Here is a 21,721-nt window from a genome sequence, read left to right on the forward strand (position 1 = left end):
ATTTAAGGCCACATTGAACTCAAAAGGGAACTATAGCAGGATATAGTGGATGGAGTGCTAGACTGAGAATTTGTGTAATTACTAGCTGTGTCATTTTGGATTAATCAATTCTCTCAGTTTCAATTCCTTTGCTTGTAGACAGTGTCAGTTCCTTTCAATTGTAAAGTTGGGATTTTTATAATCTTTCTGTGTTCTTGTTCCATCATCCATAAGATTCAGACAGTAGGAGAAAAAAAAATCATTGGAGAAAGGGTGGTCCCTTATTAAGAAAAGAGAAAGGACACATACTTCATATGGTAACAGAGGACAAGTAAGAGAAGTCTAGTAGAAGAGGGACCAGGTGAAGAAGTAATCCTTGTCTACTTGTATTACTACTATCCAATCCCACAGGCATCTCCTCAAGTTTATGGTCACAATATTAGTTACCATTTCTTGAATGCTTCTCATGAAGCAGGCAGGGTACTGAGTTTATACATTGTTAACTCTTTAATCCTTACAACACACCAATCTGGACAAGCACCATGATTACCGATAACTGGCAGAATGAGAATTTTTTCCAAACGTGTGGGACCTCAGAAGCTTTTAAAACCTTTGTCTCATTTGGTAGTAGGACAGAAGGAAGAAGAATCCTTTTGCCTTTCCAAAATCTCATGGCACCCCAGATGCTACTGATCTCTTATTCTATCTGTCTACTTGTTGAAATTGTTACGGAAAACATAGGAATGAAAGATAAGTTTCTAGTTTTGCGGCTCTGTATTTTCGGACAAGGCATACAAACTTTCTGGATCTTACTTTCCTTAAGACAGAGAGCCACTTAAAGGCAGGAGACCATTTCTTATTCATCCTTCCCCCATAGGGATGTAGGAGAGTGTCGGGCAAACCTGCTGAAGGAAGGAATGAAGAGAGGTAGACAAGGTAGTCCCCATGCTTCCTTTCTCATTCTTTAGTTTTGAAATGGGGCCTTGATCAGGTACTATATGTACTATATATACAGTAACACTTTGCCTTCTAAAGACGAAACAAGGCAGGTCACATTCTCATGACTTAAAACTTTATTTTGAGAGGCTTGGTGTTGACGGAGTGGGTGGAAGATTATATGCGGTGTTCGCTTTGACCCGTGATTGCCGTTTGCACCGAGGCCTCCTTTACTTTCCGGAGACTGGAGACTACCGTTGCATAACAAAACAGCACCGGTGCCACCCAGTGTGTGGCCGGTAACCAACTATTCAGGGCACTATCCCTCTGCGAAAGCAGCTCTAGAAACATGCAAACAAGCCCTTCCAGCGCGAGGGGCAAAGCCTTGGCTGCGAAGAATAGGTCCTGCGTGCAATATGGTACTTGGATCTCGTCCCTGTCTCTAGTTTCTTTCCCGACGTCAGTTTCCTCACCCCCAAAATGCTCGCGCGGCCGTAGACCCAGGACCCCCCCACCCCTCCCCCCGCCCCAGCTCTCCCCCACCCCTCCCCCCGCCCCAGCTCTCCCCCACCCCTCCCCCCGCCCCAGCTCTCCCCCAGCTCAAGCTCCCCAGTTTAACTCCTCCTCCTCAGGGTTGGGGCGGGGCGAGGAAAAGGTCAAGGCCCGAATCACCTCCCCGCGCCGCCCGGCCTTCCCCTTCCTCCTTCCCTCCGCCCGCCCCCTCGCCCCACCACCGTGAGGTCACGCGGGGGACGTCACGGGGTTGTGACGCCACTGAGGGCGGGCCTCCGATAGAGGAAGGGGCGGGGCCTAGGCGGGCGACGCTTGCGCAGTGGGCGCGGCGCGGGAGGAGGCGGAGGCGGCGGCGCAGCTTGAGGCGGCGGCGGCGGAGGCGGCGGCGGCGCCGGGGGGGGTGGGAGGGGGGGGAGCTCGAGAGCGAGTGAGCGGCTGAGAGAGTTTACCCCGATGAGGCGGTGAGAGGCCCGGGGCCTACCTCAGCGGAGCGGGCTCGCGGCGCCAGCTAGCAGCGGGCCCCCTCCCGGTCCCCGGGCCCGGCGGCGCGGCGGCTGCTTGGTTGTGAGGAGGCGGGGAAGCGAGTGTCCGGCCCCAGCCATGGAGGGTATGGACGTGGACCTGGACCCCGAGCTGATGCAGAAGTTCAGCTGCCTGGGCACCACGGACAAGGACGTGCTCATCTCCGAGTTTCAGCGATTGCTCGGCTTCCAGCTCAACCCGGCCGGCTGCGCCTTCTTCCTGGACATGACCAACTGGTGAGCCGGCTCCGCCGCCGCGCCAGCCCCTGGCAGCGGCCTCGGGGCCCCGAGGGGAAGGGAAGGGACACCCGAGCTTGGCGGCAGGGCGGGCCGGGCGGGCTCCGAGGGACACCCCTCTCCAGGGGCGGGGAGGGCGTGTGGAGAGCCCTCGGGGCCTGGGAGGAATTAGGGGCCCGAGCAGGGCTGGAGGTGGACATAGGAGGAGAGTTGGGGGGCCACGGAGGGCAGGAGAGGCGGAAGGGAGGTGGGGGGGGCTGGTGCTGAGGTTCCGAGGAGTGTTATTAGCGGCTGAGGAACGTGGGAAGAGGAGGAAAAGGGCTTGAGCATCGAGGAACGGGGTCCAGCTGGGAAGAAGGGGGCCGTGGCGTTGGCTAAAAGTAAAGCGGAAAATCCGAATTTGCGGAGTGGAAAAAAAGCTTGGGGTATGGAGTTAGAGGCTGAAGATGACGGGGTTTGAGGGGAAACTTCGGGAGAGAATTGGGTGCTGTGGCAGAGCCTGGAGCACGAGTGAGACTTGGGAGTTAAGAACTGAGAACAGATCATTGTGCGTCTCTCTTAAAGTGTGTGTCTTCATTCGAGAACAGACAGGAAAAAAGGGGAAAACTTTACAGGGGAGGACAGGACAAGTGAGGAGGGTAAGAAAGAGGACTTTCCGAAGAGCTGTGCCAGGGAAGGGGTGGGATCTACTAATGGAGGACCGGGCGTGCTAGACCCGGGGGGCAGGGTCTGCGGAAAACCTGAAGAAAAGTGAAGGAGAGGAGGGAGGGAACTTTTCTGACGGGATTGGAGCCCTGGGCTCCAGAGTGCGGGAAGGGAGAGGGGGTTATCTCAGAGGCACTTACGGGGGAAAAAATGCTGGGTGGTTAGATGTTTGGGAAAATGGAGAACTTGACTTTGGCTTGGAGTCTTCTAGTAGAAGACTGATCTGGGACAGAAGGCCATGATAACTTAGACTACAGGAGTGTTTCTTGGTTTTGGGTGGAGCATTTGCTGTTTCTGATAAGCAAGGTTTCCCCTTCTCTGAGGAGGGGTTGTCGAGTTCACTCAAGGTGAGTGATGAAGTGGAGACCATTAAACTTCCTTTGAAAGGATTTCAGGTGAAGCAGCTCATCTCTCTTTGGTCAGAAGGCCGTGAGATTATTGCCCTTTGCTCTCTGTGTTGGGTACTCAGTCTCCTGGCATGTGGAATCTTGTTTCTTTTGGCATGACTTCTAGAGCCAGGCTCCCCTTTATTCCGTGTCTACTGGATGCCTCAAGCAATGCCAGAGAAAGAGTCTGTAAGCTTTGTCTTTATCCCCTTTCTCATCCAACCCTATCCTGAGTGGTGCTCATCTTATAAATGCGAGTTTTGTAGCTGTGGTGGCTCCAAAGGTGATGTGTGAATATTTTTGTGTGTAACATCATTGGTGATTCCTGTTGTTTTATCTTTAAAGTTGATATAGTAAGAGTGGGGTTGACTTCCTAGATGTTGAGAAGTATTTCTGATCCCCACTTTTATGTCCAACAGGGACTACAGCTTCCAGTCGTTTTCTGAGCACCCAGCCTGTGTGTTTAATAGAGAGTGACAGGGGTTATTGAAAACACAGCAGAGGTATTACCCTGGTGAAATTTGGAAGTAAAGCTATATCTTGAGGGGAGTCGTGCCCTTGCCTGTCTGCTTCCCACCCCCAGGTCCTTTTCTTCCTTGTTTACACTAGTTCAGTATAGGAAACTTGGCATATTTTTGCTGCCAGTTTGGTAGAAATCATTATTTCTCCCTACCCTCTTGTGAATTGTACCATTTAAATCCTGCCCTAATAAGTTTTTAGTTTTTTAGAGTCAGTATTTATTCGTCCAATTATTATGGCTACAAAAACAATGTAATAAGCTTTATATGCTTGAGGTATATATGTGTAACATCTAAGATTGTTTTTAAGTGTTGTGAAAGGTGAGGCTCAGTGTGGATAAGAAAAAAAAATTATGGTTGCATTATAAAAATTTTATTTGAATTTTATCTAAAAATTATTAAGCTTAGTGACAGAGTAGCATGTGTTCTGAAAAGATGTTATCTCTGTGTAAAACAAGGTGTGATACATTTCTGAGCAAAGGAGTGAGCCATTAAAAATGTATTCTGGTTTTAAAGCAGTTAGAAGTCAGTAGCTTAAGAATCCAGACTATTAAGTGATAACTCAGCTGTAAATACATTACCTATTTTTTTTGACTGTGGAAGTCATATGTGAATTTATTTTCTTTGATTATAAAGTGAAAAATTTGTGAACGGAAGGAAGTAAGGCTTGTTATTCTTTTTCCAATGAAAGCAGTTAGCTTCATAATCCAGTATTGTGTTTTGATTCCAATGTTCACCTGGCTAAATTTGTCTTGTTAGATTTTTATTTTAAGCAAATGCTCATTATAATTAATAAAGTCTAGCTAAAATACATACATGAATGCATACTTGGTCAAAATTTTTGTGTGTTAAATATCTAAAGTCTAGAAATATATTGTTTTTAAGCGTCATTTAATGTCTGACTTTGAAAACTTTTGAAATAGCCCTGATACAGGTTGCCAAAACTTCTTTCAAATTGCTGTGGTTAACCTGTTGATTTGAGATGATTAACCTTACTGTGACTTCCTAAGTGCCTGTTTTGGGTTGTAATAAATAACCGCCATTCAGTTATCTAGTGATGGTTTAAAAAAATGTGGTAAAATAAAAATAGTTTTAAAATGAAGGCCTAAAATGAGTCTTCTAAAATAAAACCCTATTTGGAAAGACCATGTGTTTGTTTTCAAAAGTAAGAATTTATTTTCTGTTGTTGTTAACCAGCAACTTTCTAAGAAACTGTTGAAAACTGACAAAATTGAGTGTTTTGGCCTTATAAATTACCTTCCCCGTAAACAGATTTTTTTTTTTTAAAGTCTTAGGTTGGATGTGCATTATGTAGGTATTTCTATTTATTTTAGAACCCAGTATTATTTCAGTTTTGTACTGTTTATACCTGAGCTGGCAGCTCTGTTGCCAGAGGTTGGTGGAACTGCCTCTTAACAAAAGTAGTCAATTTTCAGTTCCTGAGTATATAAAGCACATAAATGGTACTGTGAAGGAACCCAGTATCTGAAGCCAAGCTGAGATTGTGTATTAGATTGTGTATTACACAAGCTAATTGTGTATTAGACTAACTTTCTATAGGTGGAATGTTTTCTCAAGACACTATTAAGCTATGAGTATAGAACTTGGAATTTTGAAACTCGAAGCTGACTTAAGATTCTCTGGTTCATTCCAGTTTTTCCTGCAAGATTGCATTTAACTCTTCCAAGATAGCTTATTCTTGAACCCTCAAGGGCAGAGATTTGCATGGTACCTTATTGTAGTGTTTAATTACCTTCCTAGTTAGAATTATGTCAAAAATCTTTCTTTCTGTAATTTAAGCTTTTTTCATTTGTTTGTGTCCTCCTTAGAGAAGAATATCTAATAAACACCTTCCTTAAAAGGTCAGAAAGCCCCTATTAATACAAATCACTAGAAGTTTTCAACCATATATAATTTAAAAACATTCAATTTAATGGTTTCTCATCCTGTAATGTAATCTGATAGATTTATTTTTTCCCCAACAAAAACCAACAGGATTGAGAGCAGAGTTTAATTGTGGTGTGATATACATAACATAAAGCTTACCATTTTTAATCAGTTTTAAATGTACAGTTTAGTGCAACATAAGATTTTAAATTCAGTTGTGTTCCCTCTAAGTCATTTGTCTCTGTTATGTTTTCAAGGTGAGTTATTCTTTAGCATTTGTCACAAGAGGTGAATAACACTTCTAGTTTTTTTTAGAGGACATTAGTGTGGAAGTTATTTCTCATTATGCGTGCATGCTAAGTCGCTTCAGTCGTGTCCGACTCTTTGCGACCCCATGGACTATAGCCTGCCGGGCTCCTCTGTCCATAGGATTCTCCAGGCAAGAATACTGGAGTGGGTTGCCATTTCCTACTCCAGGGTGTCTTCCCAACCCAGAGATCAAACCTGCATCTCTCGTGTCTCCTGCATTGGCAGGCGGGTTCTTTACCGCTAGGGCCACCTGAGAAAGCCCTGTTCCTCATTGAAGAGATAAGTTAATTGTCTTTGGCGAGCATATAGACAGTGTTGGTAGTTCTGTCCGTCCTATTCATTAGGCTAGCCTTCCCTGGTGGCCAGTGGTAGACTCCACCGTTTTGCCACCTACCAGTGCAGGAGATTCGGGTTTCATCCCTGGGTCAGGAGGATCCCCTGGAGAAGGAAATGGCAGCCTGCTCCAGTATTCTTGCCTGGAAAATCCCATGGACCTAGAGAAGCCTGGCAGACTATAGTCTGTAGGTCTCACAAGAGCAGGACATGACTTAGCAACTGAACAACAGCATTCATTAGGCTAGTGCTTTGCAGTTTGGGTGTTGCAGCATCCTAGGTTGCCTACAGGTATCTTCACGAAGCAGTGTTTATTTTTTGGAAGACTGCATGCACCCACTATGGATGGAACAGATGTTTTTTTAGAAAAATAACTCGGGGGGGGGGGAAACATTTTTGTTAAATAATGTCCTGTAGACTTAACTTTGTCAGAGGTATCGTTCTGGGTAACATGAAGGTATAACCGCTGTGCAATGAAGTGGAATCAGAACCTAGAGGTGAAAATCAGCTGTGCTTCTCTGATCTCACAGTGCCTCCCTGCCTGATCGAGATCCGTTTCTCAGTCACATGTATGCTAAATGAGTTACTGATCCACTCGCTGGTGTATAGGTATGAATCTAGAAGTCCCTTTATGACAGATTAAAACATGTTAATGATGGTTTCCTTTAAAAATGTATGCCAGGCAGCAGCTTTAAGGAACAGAGTAGGAAGGGTTGCATAACCGCGATAAAGTGTTGTCCACGCTGTTGCATTTTTAAGAAGGTTGGACGTTCTTGCTTTGGACTTTCTTCCCCACTTATTTATTTATTTACTTTTTGGTCTTTTTTGAGTGGCACACAAAGGTTGGGACTCTGGGTGTAAAATAGTTTCCAAATGGTACATCCAGACTCTTTTTAGTTTTAAAAGGAGGATGGTAAAAACTACATTGTTGTCCTGTACTATTCAATTGCCGTGAGACTTGCATTTCTGATTATATATCAAGTCAGAACTAGTCTCCATTATAGCTAGGATGGGTGGAGGTGTTTCTTTACCAGCTGTTATCTTCTGACTCCCCACTTCAATTTGTTAGCACATAACAGCAAAAACTCAACCTGACAGTATTTATTTATTTATTGGCCGCAGTATTTATTTATTTATTGGCCGCACGACTTGTGGGATCTTAGTGCTCTGACCAGGGACTGACTCTGGGCACCGAGTCCTGACCACTGGACTACTAAAGAATTCCCTCAACCAGACAGTATTTAAATAAATGTATTTTGGATGGACCCTTGGTAGATAGTGTAATACAAAGCAGGAGACAGCCTCTATCATCATTTGCTCTCTAGTAGGGAAGGAACATGTCTGAAACTAAGAGAGAAAAAGCCTGGGGATAATAAGGAAGAAAGATGCATATATTGATGCTGAATTATCTGGGGAAAGCTTCAGAACTGGTAGGGATGGACTGAATCAGACAGAACCAGTGATTCACAAATATTGACTGCTTACCATGGGCAGGTTGCTTTCTTAGAAGGTTTGACATGGTTGGGGGATTTGAATTGATGGAAAAGTTGTGTCATGTTAGGTTTCCTGAGTGAAACCAGGAAGGAGCAAGTGGAACAGAGCTGTCTGAATGATTGACTTGGCAAGAATGTGATCAGAAGTGAACAAGAGTTGGAGCTTATTTTTATTTTTGCTTTGGAATATTGTCGACTTTTAAAAAATTGCAGTGAAATTGACTTAAAATTGAACCATGGTAAAGGGAACAATTCAAGTGGCATTTAGTGTATTCATGATGTGCAACCATACCTTTATCTAGCTGAAACATTTTCATCACTCCAGAAGGAAACCCCACACCCACTAAGAAGTTGTTTCCTATTCCTTTCTCCACCCAGCCTCTGGCAGTCTGAATTCTTTCTCTAGGAATATACCTATTTTGGATATTTCATATAAATGGAATCATAAAATATTTTTCCTTTTTTGTGTGTGACTTCTTTCAGACTTCATGTGTGTTGTGTCTCATATCCATCAGTACTTCATTCCTTCTAATGGTTATGTGGCTTCCCTTGTAGCTCAGTCAGTAAAGAATCTGCCTGAAAACAGGAGATCTGGGTTTGATTCCTGGGATGGGAAGATCCCTTGGAGAAGGAAATGGCAACCCACTCCAGTATTCTTGCCTGGAGAATCCCATGGACAGAGGAGCCTGGCAGGCTACAGTCCATGGGGTTGCAAGAGTCAGACACGACTTAGTGACCAAACCTCTAATGGCTATGTAATATTCCATTGTGTGTGTATAACGCAGTTTTTCCATTCATCTCTTGGTGGACATTTTGAGCCATTTCCACCTTTTGACTATTGTGAATAGTACTGCTGTGAGTATGAGTTTTGATGTATTTGTTTGAGTACTTGTTTTCAGGTCTTTGGATATATACATAGTTGAATTGCTGGGTGATATGGTAATTCTATGTGTTTAACTTTTTGAGGAGCCACCAAACTATTGTCCACTCTGGCTGAGTCATTTATTAGGTTGGTGAAAAAGTAATTGCAGTTTCAGACTGTCTAGACTCAAACACATCTTATTATCAAAATAGAAACCATTACAATAATTCAACACATTGTTGCCAGTGAGAAATAAGTTTGTAACATAAAAATCCCAGCTTCAGGATTCAGTGAACTCTTAGAAAGCATCTTCTGCCTCCTGCTGGCTGTGGAAGCATTTTCCCTGTAGCAAGTTGAGATGGTTGAAGTGGTAGTTGGTTGGTGAGAGGTCAGATGATGTATGAGGCAGAACTTCGTAGCCCAATTCATTCAACTTTTGAAGCGTTGGTTGTGTGACCTGCAGTCAGGCATTGTCATGAAGAAGAATTGGGCCCTTTCTGTTGACCTAAGACTGGCTGTAGGTGTTGCAGTTTTCAGTACATCTCATCCATTTGCTGAGCACACCTCTCTACTTCTCAAATGTAATGGTTTCGCCAGGATTCAGAAGGCTTAGTGGATCAGACTGGCAGCCGACCACCAGTGATTGTGACCTTTTTTGGTGCAAGTTTGGCTTTGAAGCTTCTTCTCTCTCCAAGCATGAGCTGATCATCACCAGTTGTTGTATACAATCCACTTTTAAAAAAAATTATGTATTTTTTTTTGCCTGTGCTGGGTCTTCTTGCTGTGTTGGCTTTTCTCTCATGGCAAGCGGGGGCTTCTCTCTATTTGGGGTGCAAGGGCTTCTCATTGCAGTGGTTTCTCTTTTTGGGGAGCATGGACTCTTGGGTGCACAGACTTCAATAGTTGTGGCACAGGGGTTCAGTAGTTGGGGTTCCTGGGCTCTAGAGCATGGGCTCAGTGGTTGGGGTGCACAGGCTTAGTTGCTCCTTGACATGTGTGGGATCTTCCTGGACCAGGGATCGAACCTGTGTCTCCTGCTTTTGCAGGTGGATTCTTTACCACTGAGCCACCAGGGAAGCCCTAGAATTCACTTTTCATTGCATGTCACAATCTGAGAAATGGTTCATTGTTGCATAGAAAAAGAGAAGACACTTCAAAACACTGAATTTTTTGGGGGGCAGCTCAAGAGGCACCCACTTACCCAGCTTTTTCACCTTTTCACTTTGCTTCAAATGCAGATGACCACAGAATGTTTGACAGCAACTTCTGTAGTTGTAGGAGAATCAGCTTTGATCTCTCAGTTGATCATTTTCAACTTCTGATGGCTGGCCATTATGCTCCTCCTCTTCAAGGCTCTTGTCTCCTTTGCAAAACTTGTTGAACCACCACTGCACTGTATGTTTGTTAGCAGTTCGTGGCCCACATGCATTGTTGATGTTGTGAGTTGTCTCCACTGTCTTATGACCCATATTGAACTTGAATAAGAAAATTGCTTGACTTTGCAAGTCATTAGCAAGAAAAATGAAGCAAGAAATGTGCATTAAACATAACCACATTTATTTAAGAATGTATTCCAATATCAAAGATCAAAATTCAGCAGAGCAAAACCGCAGTTACTTTTGCAGCAATCTGATACATTTCCCCTCGCAAGGTTGAGGGTGTGTACCAATTTTTCTACAAACTTGCTAACACTTGTATGCCATTTTTATATTAAAATGAGTCTGAAGTGGTACCTCATTGTGAGATTGATTTGCATTTCTCTGATTACTCATCATATTGAATGTCTTTTTATATGTTTGTTGGCCATTTGTATATCTTTATTGGTGAAATGTCTATTCAAGTCCTTTGCTGGTTTTCTAACTGGACTGTCTTTTTATTGTTTGCTTATAACAGTTCTTTATATATTCTGGATATATTAGACCCTTATCAGATACGGTTTGCAAATATTTTCTCCAGTTCTGTGGATTGTTTTTGTGTGTGTGTGGATTGTTTTTAAAATTTTCTTGTTAATGTCCTTTGGTGCATAAATGTTTTTAATTTTAATAAGGTCAAGTTTAATTTTTTGTTGGTTCTTGCGCTTTGGTGTTACAGCTGATAATTCATTGCCTGTCCAAGATCATGAAGATTTACCTCTGTTTTCTTCTAAGAATCTTATGGTTTCAGTTCTTATATTTAGGTCAGTGATCTATTTTTAGTTAATTTTTGCATTTTGTTGAGGTAGGAGTCCATCTTTATTCTGTAGTTTAATTTTGTCATATCATATGCTCTGGAACTGGCTTCTCATTGACTCTACACTAAATATATCCTTTAATTTTGTTTAGTATGTACTTTACTATCTTTGCCCACCACTGAAAATTGGGCAAGAAAAGTGAGCACAGTTTTCTGTTGGGGGAAAAAACTTATGCTTGTTCTATCGGCACCCAAAACTAAATGTATGTGGAAAAGGTCAGTCTCCTCTAGCCCGTCCCCAGTCTTTCAATTTTTTCTGACTTTTCTCTGTTCTGTTAACAGCTCCAGTGGCCTCCAGACAGAAGCCTTGAACTGAGTTTCTTCCTGTGCCCTCTCCTTCGTGAACACCCCAGATCACTTGCCAAATCCAGTTCATTTTCACTCGCAGTGCACCTCCCAACTGTCTTTTTTCCATTCTCCTTGCCATCACTTTAGTTGATAGATTGTATTACCACTCTAACAGGGTAACATTGGAGTAGTCTCCAAACTGGTGTTTTGCACCAGGCTGTCCTCCTCCAGCCTGTTTTGTGGACATCCCCCTACCGGGTCAGTCTTTCTGACTTTTCCAGCTTTGATTGGGGCCCTTCATTTCTCAGAAACCTTTGGGCTTGGTTGCCAACCAGGTCAAGAGCAGAGAGTTTTAGCTTGAATTTCAGGACTCTCCTTAGAGTGATCCAGCCAGCATGTCTTTTGTGATCGATATTCTGCTGCTCTCTGCCACTTTCAAGCTGGCTGCCTGCTCATTTGCCACACATGCTTTAGCTTTTCCAACTTAACTTTTTTCTTCTACCTAGAATGCTATTATTTCCTCTTTATACCTCATGAAATCCTTTTTTTTTTTTAAATTGGGACATTAATTCTTGGTAGTGCTTTCTTCTCTGAACTCAAATCTTGCCTTTTTAATAACATCATATATGATTCTTTGCAACACACAGATATCATATATAATACACTCCCTGGAGAGGAACATGTCCCCTAACAGCCTTTGTTTCTCCCTAAGCATCTGATGCAATGCTGTGTATGTGTAGGTGCTCAATAAATGCTTGTTAAAGTACTAATAAATACTTGCCTGAAGGTAGATGAGAGTAAATATTTTGTTTTTATGAAAGTCTTAAAGTCTACTGCTATTAGAAGAAACAAGTTCTATAAAATAAGCTTCCTTTCAGGCTTTTTTGTTTGTAGGTTTAATTTGGGCATACATGACATGAAAGCAAATTAGAATTTAAGTAGCAACAAAAATATTGTTTCTGGAAGAAATTTGAACCCTCTACAGGTTGGTTCCCCTATATTATATATCTGTCTTTCTAGGCATGTCTCCTTGTACTAAATATCCTTTGTAGTCAGTTTATGAGAGAATGTATTATTCAATATTAGGTAACATTTGTAGTTATATAGATGTGAATTGGGAAAGTATTTTGTAAACTTTCTAAAAGTTCCTTGGATCTTTGCCATTGTATGTATATTTTCAAAGTTTTTATTTATAGTTGTGCTTGTTCTTCATTGCATTGTGTACTGAGCTTCTCATTGTTGTGGCTTCTCTTGTTGCAGCTCAAGGGCTCTAGAGTGTGGGTTTCAGGAGTTGTGGTTCCTGGGTTCTAGAGCACAGGCTCAGTACTTAAAGAGGCACATGGGTCTAGTTGCTCCATGCATGTGGGATCTTCCTGGACCAGGGCTCGAACCCATGGCTCCTGCATTCACAGGCAAGTTCTTCACCTCTGAGTCATCAGGGACGCCCTTCCATTAAGGGGTGTGGTGGTGGTGGTGGTGGTTTAGTTGCTAAGTCGTGGCCGACTCTTGTGACCCCATGGACTGTAGGCCGCCAGGCTCCTCCGTCCATGGATTCTCCAGGCAAGAATACTGGAGTGGGTTGCCATTTCCTCCTCCAGGTAAGTAGTGTAGAAGGGTCTAAACAGGAATTGCAAACTAAAATGCCTGTGGACTTGAGCAGTTGAAGTGTATGTGAGCTAGAAAGCACTTGCCTTTTGTAAAGAGGAGTGTGATACTTAAGCCAGACTTTGCCATTGGATGGGGGCCTTGTGTTCTTCGATTTTTACAGTTTTTCAAGAGAAACCAGAAATTCAGATTTTTATGGGAAATTTCCTCATTTTCAAATGTTGGCAACCATTTTAAGTATTTTTAAAACACTGTGAGGGGCCAAATAAAGTATGTCTGTAGTTGGGATATGGTCCTTGGGCCACTCATTTGCAACCTCTGGATAAATAATGAAAAGCAAAATCCACTCTCCTTTCTAGATACAGCCACTACTATTTCTTCTGTACCCTTTAGAAAATTTTCATATCTATAGGCTTTTGTACATATACACAGGTCATTTTTTTATGCATGTGTGTATATGTGTTGTTGTTTAGTCACTAAGTTGTTTTCGACTCTTTTGCAACCCCACGGACTGTAGCCTACCAGTCTCCTCTTCCATGAGATTTCCCAGGCAAGAATACTGGAGTTGGTCACCATTTCCTTCTCCAGGGGATCTTCTTCACCCAGGGATCGAACTGCGTCTCCTGCATTGGCAGGTGGATTCTTTACCACTGATCCACCAGGGAAGTTCATCTATGTGTATATACATATAAAAAATTAAATGTGTATAAAAATTTTTAATAGTGGTATTGCAATTTGAATAACTCTTCTTCCTGTCCAGAGCAGTGAGTACCATATCTCTTGCACCTCCTTAGCTTCAGTGGGTACTGAATTAGCTGACAAGGTACTTGGATTGGCTGATCAAATAGATAGACTTTTTAAATTGACAATGCAATGGTGAAACTAATACATTGTAAATCAACTATACTTCAATAAGAAAAAACACATAGTAAAAACCAACAAAAAGCAGCAACAACAACAAAAAAACCCATGCAGTGGTGGATTTGGTCTCTTCAAATATAGTAAAATTCCTTCACTGTATTAATAGATTCTCACCTCGTGATTCCATATTAAACCTTTGTTTTAATGTATTAAAAGCAAAATATGTAAATAAACCATCTAGTAGTGCGCTTGACTGAATTTACTCATGAGGTATTGTCAGAGAACATACTTCAGAATTTGGACTTTTTAGGGACCCAAATCTCACCGAAGAGGTTTAGCTCTTTTTTAAAAATTTTATTATTTGTTTTACCTTTGGCTGCACCCGGGCTTTCTGTAGCCTGGGTGTACGGGCTTCTTGGGGTGGCTTCTCTGGTTGCGGAGCACGGGCTCTAGGGCGCGAGGACCTTGGGAGTTCTCGAGCACAGACTCAGCAGCTGTGGCGCATGGGCTTTGCTGTCCTGGAGCACGTGGCATCTGCCCAGAGCGGGGGTTAGAATGCCTTGGCGGGTGGACTCTCGGCCACTAGACCACCAGGGAAGTCCGAGACAACTCTTTATTAAGCCATCATGTGCAAATGACACTAACACACTTTTTGCTTGGTGGAAGGGCAATTGATTTTGTAAGTGATTTTCTAATGATTTGTTAGTGTATGAGAAGAGAATTTATTCCAAATATGAAACTCAGCCCCATTGAATTTACTGTGTACTGGGTTTGAAAAGACTCACTTTAAAAATGAACAGTGTGTTTTGTTAAAAATGTTTGAGCCTTGAGTCTGCGGTATGTTTCCAGGAGTTGGAACTTGACTTATGGTGCTTGAGGTCAATGATTCATAGCCTATTGTGCAGCAGCAGCTTACTAATGATTGATTGAATGATACAATCATGTGCTTCTAAATGCTTTTCAGTGTTTTATCTTCTAAAGTAAATTTTGCTTTTTAATTAAAAAAATACTTTGATAGCCGGCTTTGAGTAGTGGAAATCATTAGCTGATGGATAGAGTTTGCATACAACTGTAACTGGGAACTGCTGCCATTTCATTTTAAAATTTAATAATAATAATTTTATTATGGTATAAATCTTGTTACATACAAGCTAGAAAGTACCAAAAAGAAAAAAATAAGCCATACTTACAGGACTCATAAATAAACAGTTTTAACTTTTTGATCTATATCCTTCTAATACTGCTGTGTTTGTGCCTGTGTTTGCATTACAGAAGTGGAGTATTTGCTATATTCTGGGTATTGTTTTAAGTGACTAAGCTTAATATATAATTTAATGTTCATAAAAATTCTAAGAGGTAAATATTGTTACCCTCATTTTACAGAAAAGAATTAGAGACTGAGTAAGGTTAAAATAAAGAGGTTACCTAAAGTTATGTGGGTAGTATATGGTAGGACTAAAATATAAGCAGCCTGGGACCAGACTCTGCTCCTGATTGTTGTGTTTTACACACTGTACAGGTTTCTGGGACTGCCGTACAAATTACCACAAACTAGGTGGCTTAAAACAAATTTATTCTCTTACTCTGGAAGCTGAAAGTCTGAATTCAGGGCATCACCAGGGTCATGCCCCCTTGAAAGGTTCTTAGGGAAGAATTCTTCCTTACCTCTTAGCTTCTGATAGCTCCTGGTATTTCTTGGTATTCCTTGGCTGGTAGATGCCTCACTCCCGTTTCTGTCTCAGTAATCTCATGACCTTTTTCCACTTGTGTGTATGGTGTGTGTGTGTGTGTGTGTGTGTGTGTGTGTGTGTGTGTGTGTGGCTGGTAGATGCCTCACTCCCGTTTCTGTCTCAGTAATCTCATGACCTTTTTCCACTTGTGTGTATGGGGTGTGTGTGTGTGTGTGTGTGTGTGTGTGTGGCTGGTAGATGCCTCACTCCTGTTTGTGTGTGTGTGTGTGTGTGTGGCTGGTAGATGCCTCCCTCACTCCCTTTTCTGTGTGTGTGTGTGTGTGTGTGTGTGGCTGGTAGATGCCTCCCTCACTCCCGTTTTGTGTGTGTGTGTGTGTGTGTGTGTGTGTGTGTGTGTGTGTGTGTGTGGCTGGTAGATGCCTCCCTCACTCCCGTTTCTGTGTGTGTGTGTGTGTGTGTGTGTGTGTGGCTGGTAGATGCCTCCCTCACTCCCGTTTCTGTGTGTGTGTGTGTGTGTGTGTGTGTGTGTGTGTGTGGCTGGTAGATGCCTCACTCCTGTTTCTGTCTCAGTAATCTCATGACCTTTTTCCACCTGTGTGTGTGTGTGTGTGTGTGTGTGTGTTGTGTGTGTGTGGCAGGAAGGGGAGGATGTGTCTCCCAAAAAGGACACCAGCCAGTTGGATTTAGGGCCCAACCTAATCACGGAATTTCCCAGGTGGCACAACTGTAAAGAATTCGCCTGCCAGTGTAAAAGACGCAGGTTTGATCCCTGGGTCCAGAATATCTCCTGGAGAAGGAAATGGCAACCCACTCCGGTATTCTTACCTGGGAAATCCCATGAACAGAGGAGCCTGGCGGGCTACAGTCCATGGGGTCACAGAAGAGTCAGACATAACTTAGCAACTAAACAAGAAAATCTTTTATGACTACATCTACAAAGACTATTTCCAAAAAGATTATGGTTCTGAGAGTCTGGGAGGACATAAATTCAGGGGGATACCCTTCAACCCATATACACACTATTTGTTATGTTTTCGCTTAAAACATCTCTTATTATGGGACTTCCCTCGTGGTCCAGTGGCTAAGAATCCGCTTTGCAATGCAGGGGATGGGGGTTCAATCTGAAGTTGGGGAACTGAGATCCCCCATGCCACAGGGCAACTAAGTCCATTTGCCCAACTACTGAGCCTGCATACTGCAGCTAACACACAGCACAGCCAAATAAATAAACGAAAAAACCAGACAACAGCAACAACAGAAAAACATCTTGTGACCATTTCTCCATTCTTAATAAGTGAAATGAAGTGAAAGTCACTCAGTTGTGTCTGACTCTGTGATCCCATGGACAGTAGCCCACCAAGTTCCTCCGTCTGTGGGATTCTCCAGGCAAGAGTACTGGAGTGGGTTGCCATTTCCTTCTCCAGGGCATCTTCCTGACCCAGGAACTCCTGCATTGTAGGCAGATGCTTTATTGTCTGAGCCACCAGGCAAGTCCTGTAGAATTCTTATTAAGATTCTACACTTTTTTAAATAGTTTTTTTTTAGTGTGATCGTTTTTAATGTCTTTATTGAATTTGTCTCGATATTGCTTCTGTTTTGGGTTTTTTGGCCCCGAGGCATGTGGAGTTTTAGCTCCCCAGACAGGGGTTGAACCCACACCCCCTGCTTTGGAAGACAAAGTCTTAACCATTGGACTGCCAGAGAAGCCCTCACCCTTTTATTTTTAAAGGCTTCACAATATTCCTTTACCTGTATATAGAAACTTGCCCCTGCTCAATGCTTTAAAAGAAAGTGTTATTAGTGTGGACTTCAGGTCAAGCCGTTTCAGGTCCATCATCCACCTCAGTTGTCAAGTTTTTTTAACTGGGAGAGCAGGATAGATTGGTGGACCATCTCATATATAGAGGGCTTATCCCCGTCATGCTTTAAAATACACACACACACAGAGGGATTCACACTGTACATAACTGTTCTTAAGTTAGCTTAACTTCACAATGTGTACCATCTTTTTTTTTTAATGGATCCATGGTATTCAGTTGTGGCTGACCACATTTTGTTTAGCTACTTTCTTACTGATGGACAGGTACTTGGTTTTATAAAGCTACTCTGGTATTAGGTATCTTGATACAAACTTGTGGATGCAGTCTGAAGTGGGATTGCTAGGGCTCGGTGTGTGGGCAATTTAAATTTTGATAGGTAGTATCAAATTCACCCTGAATATTGTATCAATATTTATTTTTACTATATACACGGAGTGCTTGTTTTGCCACCCTCTTAGCAATGGAAGAATAGTATTTTACGTGTTGCTTGTCGGATAGGATAAATATATATTCTTGTTAACTTGTATTGCTGTAATTCTGAGTGAGGTGGGACATCTTTCTTTATCCTTATTGGCCATTTGTATTTTCCCCCCAACTTTACTGAAGCCATTTATATTGTTTTATGACTTGTGTGTGTTTTCTCTCCACCTCTATTGGGTTGTTACTGTTTGTTTTTTTAATTGATTTGTGTGAGCCATTTGCATATTCAGGAAAATAGCTTATTAAATGCTTGCCTTTCCTCCAGTTTGTTTTTTAATATTGTAATTTTTTAAAACCATGTGGCAGGTTTTCTTGCTGAATTTTTATGACGTTGAATCCAGCAGTCTTTTCCTTTTTGATTTCTGCTTAGAAATCCTCCCCCCACCTAATTGTTATATAATTATTCACATCTATTTTCTTTATGATCACATAATTTAGTTGTAAATCTTCTATATAGCTGAAATTTATTGGACAGTGTGCTGGGGTTGATATCTAACATGTTTTTCAGATGATTAGTCAGTTTTCCCATTCATTGTGAAATTCACATCTTGCCCCAATGATTTGAAGTGCTGTGCTTATATGTATATTTGGGCTTGGTTTTGAGCTTCTTCTGTTGCATTGGTGTGTATGTCTCATTCCCCAGAGGCAGTCTTTTTAAATTCTTTCAGCTGAATTTTGGGTTTTTACCAGTCTGTTGATTTTTTTGTTTTGACCGTTATCTGTTGACTTTTATAGGGAGATGAGAATGTTACTTTGTGAGAGCCAATGTGGTGAAGAGCAGAGTTCAAAGCTTCTGCTGTTTACTATCCGTGTGACCTTTGGCACGTTGTTTTATTCTCTCTGTGCCTTGGTTCCTTATATGTAAAGGATAATATCGGTTTGTATCTGATTATATCTGTTTATATCTGAGGATTGGATAAATTAATATGTGTAAAGATTTAGAGCTGTGCCCAGCACATGGTTATTTTTAGCTACATTAATCCTCTCTGATGCTCCCATATTTTAATTGTCAGTTTCCAGTGTTTATGTTTTTCTTTCTTTTAACTGTTTTAAACCCTCATTGGCGCGAGCCATTGGTGTGCTGGGGTTCCTTCTCCTCTTGTGCACGCTCTCTTGCTGCTGTTAGGGCAACGACTGTCTTAATTGTTTGGTTTGCTCCGTCTGAGTTTTAAAATGCTTTATTTATTAAGTTCAGGTTAGTTCAGCTTAGTTCAACGTCTATACAACGTCTATATATAGGATGTACAGAAGATTCTAATTTTTTCAGTATAGGGGTCAAATTTTTAAAAACTGAGTTATCCTCAAACTCTTTACCAATTACAAATCTCTTCTCATCAGGTTGAGACACTTCAGGTGTTCTCTGTCAGTTTTATCTTTGTGAAGAAGTCTCTTGCAGAGTGTTTGACCTACTGAAGTGGTAGAACTCTTGGTCTGTTGCATATTCTCCCCCACTTTGTTAGAACCTCAGTTTCCTGGACCCCATTTTTAAACTTCCTATAGAGAGTGTTGCTGCTGGTGCTAAGTCACTTCAGTCGTGTCCGACTCTGCGACCCCATAGATGGCAGCCCAACAGGTTCCTCCGTCCCTGGGATTCTCCAGGCAAGAACACTGGAGTGGGTTGCCATTTCCTTCTCCAATAGAGAGTGTAGAGGAGATAAAATTTGACTTTCTTATTCTGAGAACTATTTTACTCTGTTTAGTTAATACCCCAGGATTGTTTAGGTAGCAATTTGAAGATTAGAAATATTTTTCTCAGACTTTTGAAAGCATTCTTCCTTTTTCTTGTGTTTTTCAGTGAAAATGTTGAAATATGATGCTGTCCTGGTGCTTTGTTCTTTGAATTCTGCGTTTTCCCTCTTTGGAAGCTTTTGGTAACTTAGCTGTGTCCCCAGTGTCCTGAAACTTGACAGTGATGCATTTCAACCTGTGCTCTCTTACGTCGTGCTTAGTTTTGGGGAGCCCTTTTAGTGTGGAAACTGTTCTCTCTTGGAATATCTCTTATTTTTTCTTCTTCCAGTTTTATTGAGATTCAGTTAACATGTTGTTTAGTCGCTAAGTCGTATCTGACTCTTATGCGATCCCATGTACTGTAGCCTACCAGGCCCCTCCATCCATGGGATTTCTCAGGGAAGAATACTGGAGTAGGATTCCATTTCCTTCTCCAGGGGCTCTTCCTGACCCAGTGGATAGAACTCGCGTCTCCTGTGTCTCCTGCATTGGCAGGCGGACTCTTTTACCACTGAGCCACCTGGAAAGCCCTTGGCTGACATCCAGCACTGTATAAATTTAAGGTTTACAGCATAATGACTTCACTGCATACATCATAAAATTATTATCACAGTAAGTTTAGTAAACATCCATCATCTCATATAGGTACAAAATTGAAATAGAAAAATTTTTTCATGTGAGATAGGTCTTAGAATTTGCTCTCGTGTATAACATGTGGCAGTGTTGATTATATTTATCATGTTGTACCTTACATCCCTGGTACTTATTTATCATATATCTGGAAGTTTGTAGCTTTTGACTGCCTTCCTGCAATTCCCCCCTCTGCCTCTGGTAACCAGAAATCTGATCTTTTTAAGGAGTTATGTTTTTGAAGTATGATTGACCTACAGCAACACTATGTTAGTTCCTGTCACACAACATAGTGATTTGCTGTCTCAGTATATTTTAACATGACCCCCACAGTAAGTCTGGTAAGTGTAGTTATGGGGTGTCACTGTACAAAGATGGTTACTCTTTATATTCCTCACGCTGTACATTTCCATCCTGTGACTCATTTTTTTGCACCTGGAAGTTCCTCTTAATCTCCCTCGCTTACGTCTTTCCTCCGCTTTGCTGCTTCTCTCTCGCAACCACCTGTTTGTTCTCTCTGTATTTGTTTCTATTTTGTTGTTTGTCCATTTGTTTTTCTTAGATCTTAGAAATTTTCTTGAATTAATTCTTTGATTTCCTCCTCTTTATTTTCTCTGTTCTCTTGCTTTAGACTGCCTGTTTTTCAGATACTGGATTTTTTGGTCTGGTCTTCTGTCTTATGTTTTTATTTTTTTTTTCCTCTTTTCATGAACTTTTGACAAAATTTTTGCTCTGCTTTCTGAGATCTCCTGAGAGTTGTTTTCTTCAATTTGCCTTTTCTGTTTACTTGTTATAGTTTTTTATATTACTTTTTACCTTAAGTACTTGTTTCTTAGCTATCCACTTTTATTTTTTTATTTATTTATTTTTTCATTTATTTTTATTAGTTGGAGGCTAATTAATTTACAACATTGCAGTGGTTTTTGTCATACATTGAAATGAATTAGCAATGGATTCACATGTATTCCCCATCCCGGTCCCCCCTCATATCTACTTTAATTTAAGAGTAGGACACAAAAGTAAATTGGAAGTTGTGGGCCAGACTGTGGGGTTTGTTAACTGAGGGCTTAACAGCTCCACCCATTTCCTCCAGGGTGGGGCAGTCACCAGACTGAATTGGGGACCTGAGGTCTAATGCAGTTTGGGCAAATCAATGCATAACTTCTGTTTTTATCCATGTCTTCACCTTCACTTGTAGGGTACTGGGTGCTCTTAGTTTCTCAACCTTTGGGGGAATCCTCATTTTAAGTTGGATTGCTTTTCTGCTTGTTCTCATTGCTGACCCAGGAGGAGTCATCTTTTTCAGGTCAGCGAAGTCATTTACACACTTGTCTGCCTGCTTTCTAGTGACCCATATGTTGTCTCCTCACTTGTTTATTTTTTCCTTGTGATTTTTCTGACTTTTCCCTCCCATTTTTCTTCATTCAGGCTGCTATAACAAAAATATAGACTGTGAACTGGGAAGTCCAAGATCAGGGTGCCAAAAGATTGGATGTCTGGTGAGGGTCCTGGCTTACAGATGACTTTTCACTGTAACCTCATGGGATGGAATGTGCAAGGGAGCTCTCTAGGATGTCTTTTATAAGGACACTGATTCCATCCTCTGAGAGGGCTTTACCCTTGTGGCTTAACACCTCAAACAGGCTCCACCTCCATCACATTGGGAGTTAGGGTTTCACAGTGAATTGGGGCTGGGGCAGGGACACAAGT

The 21,721-nt window shown here is 41.9% G+C and overlaps 1 protein-coding gene across 4 annotated transcripts in view; it reads left to right on the plus strand.

Annotated features, from left to right (window-relative positions):
* The first annotated feature begins 1,825 nt into the window (after nt 1-1,825).
* The window catches only part of ILRUN (inflammation and lipid regulator with UBA-like and NBR1-like domains), a 110,942-nt gene continuing 91,046 nt past the window's right edge, over nt 1,826-21,721 (plus strand). For 3 of the 4 annotated variants that reach the window (XM_020888701.2, XM_020888703.2, XM_070456575.1), the window contains exon 1: nt 1,827-2,186. In XM_020888701.2, coding sequence (XP_020744360.1) covers nt 2,029-2,186 — 158 coding nt within the window. In that variant the 5' untranslated portion in view covers nt 1,827-2,028. Of the gene's footprint in view, nt 2,187-21,721 lie in introns of all 4 variants that reach the window. The other variant, XM_020888702.2, reaches the window with a different exon arrangement.

Source organism: Odocoileus virginianus, chromosome 27, assembly GCF_023699985.2.
Source record: "Odocoileus virginianus isolate 20LAN1187 ecotype Illinois chromosome 27, Ovbor_1.2, whole genome shotgun sequence".
NCBI classification, from domain to species: domain Eukaryota; kingdom Metazoa; phylum Chordata; class Mammalia; order Artiodactyla; family Cervidae; genus Odocoileus; species Odocoileus virginianus.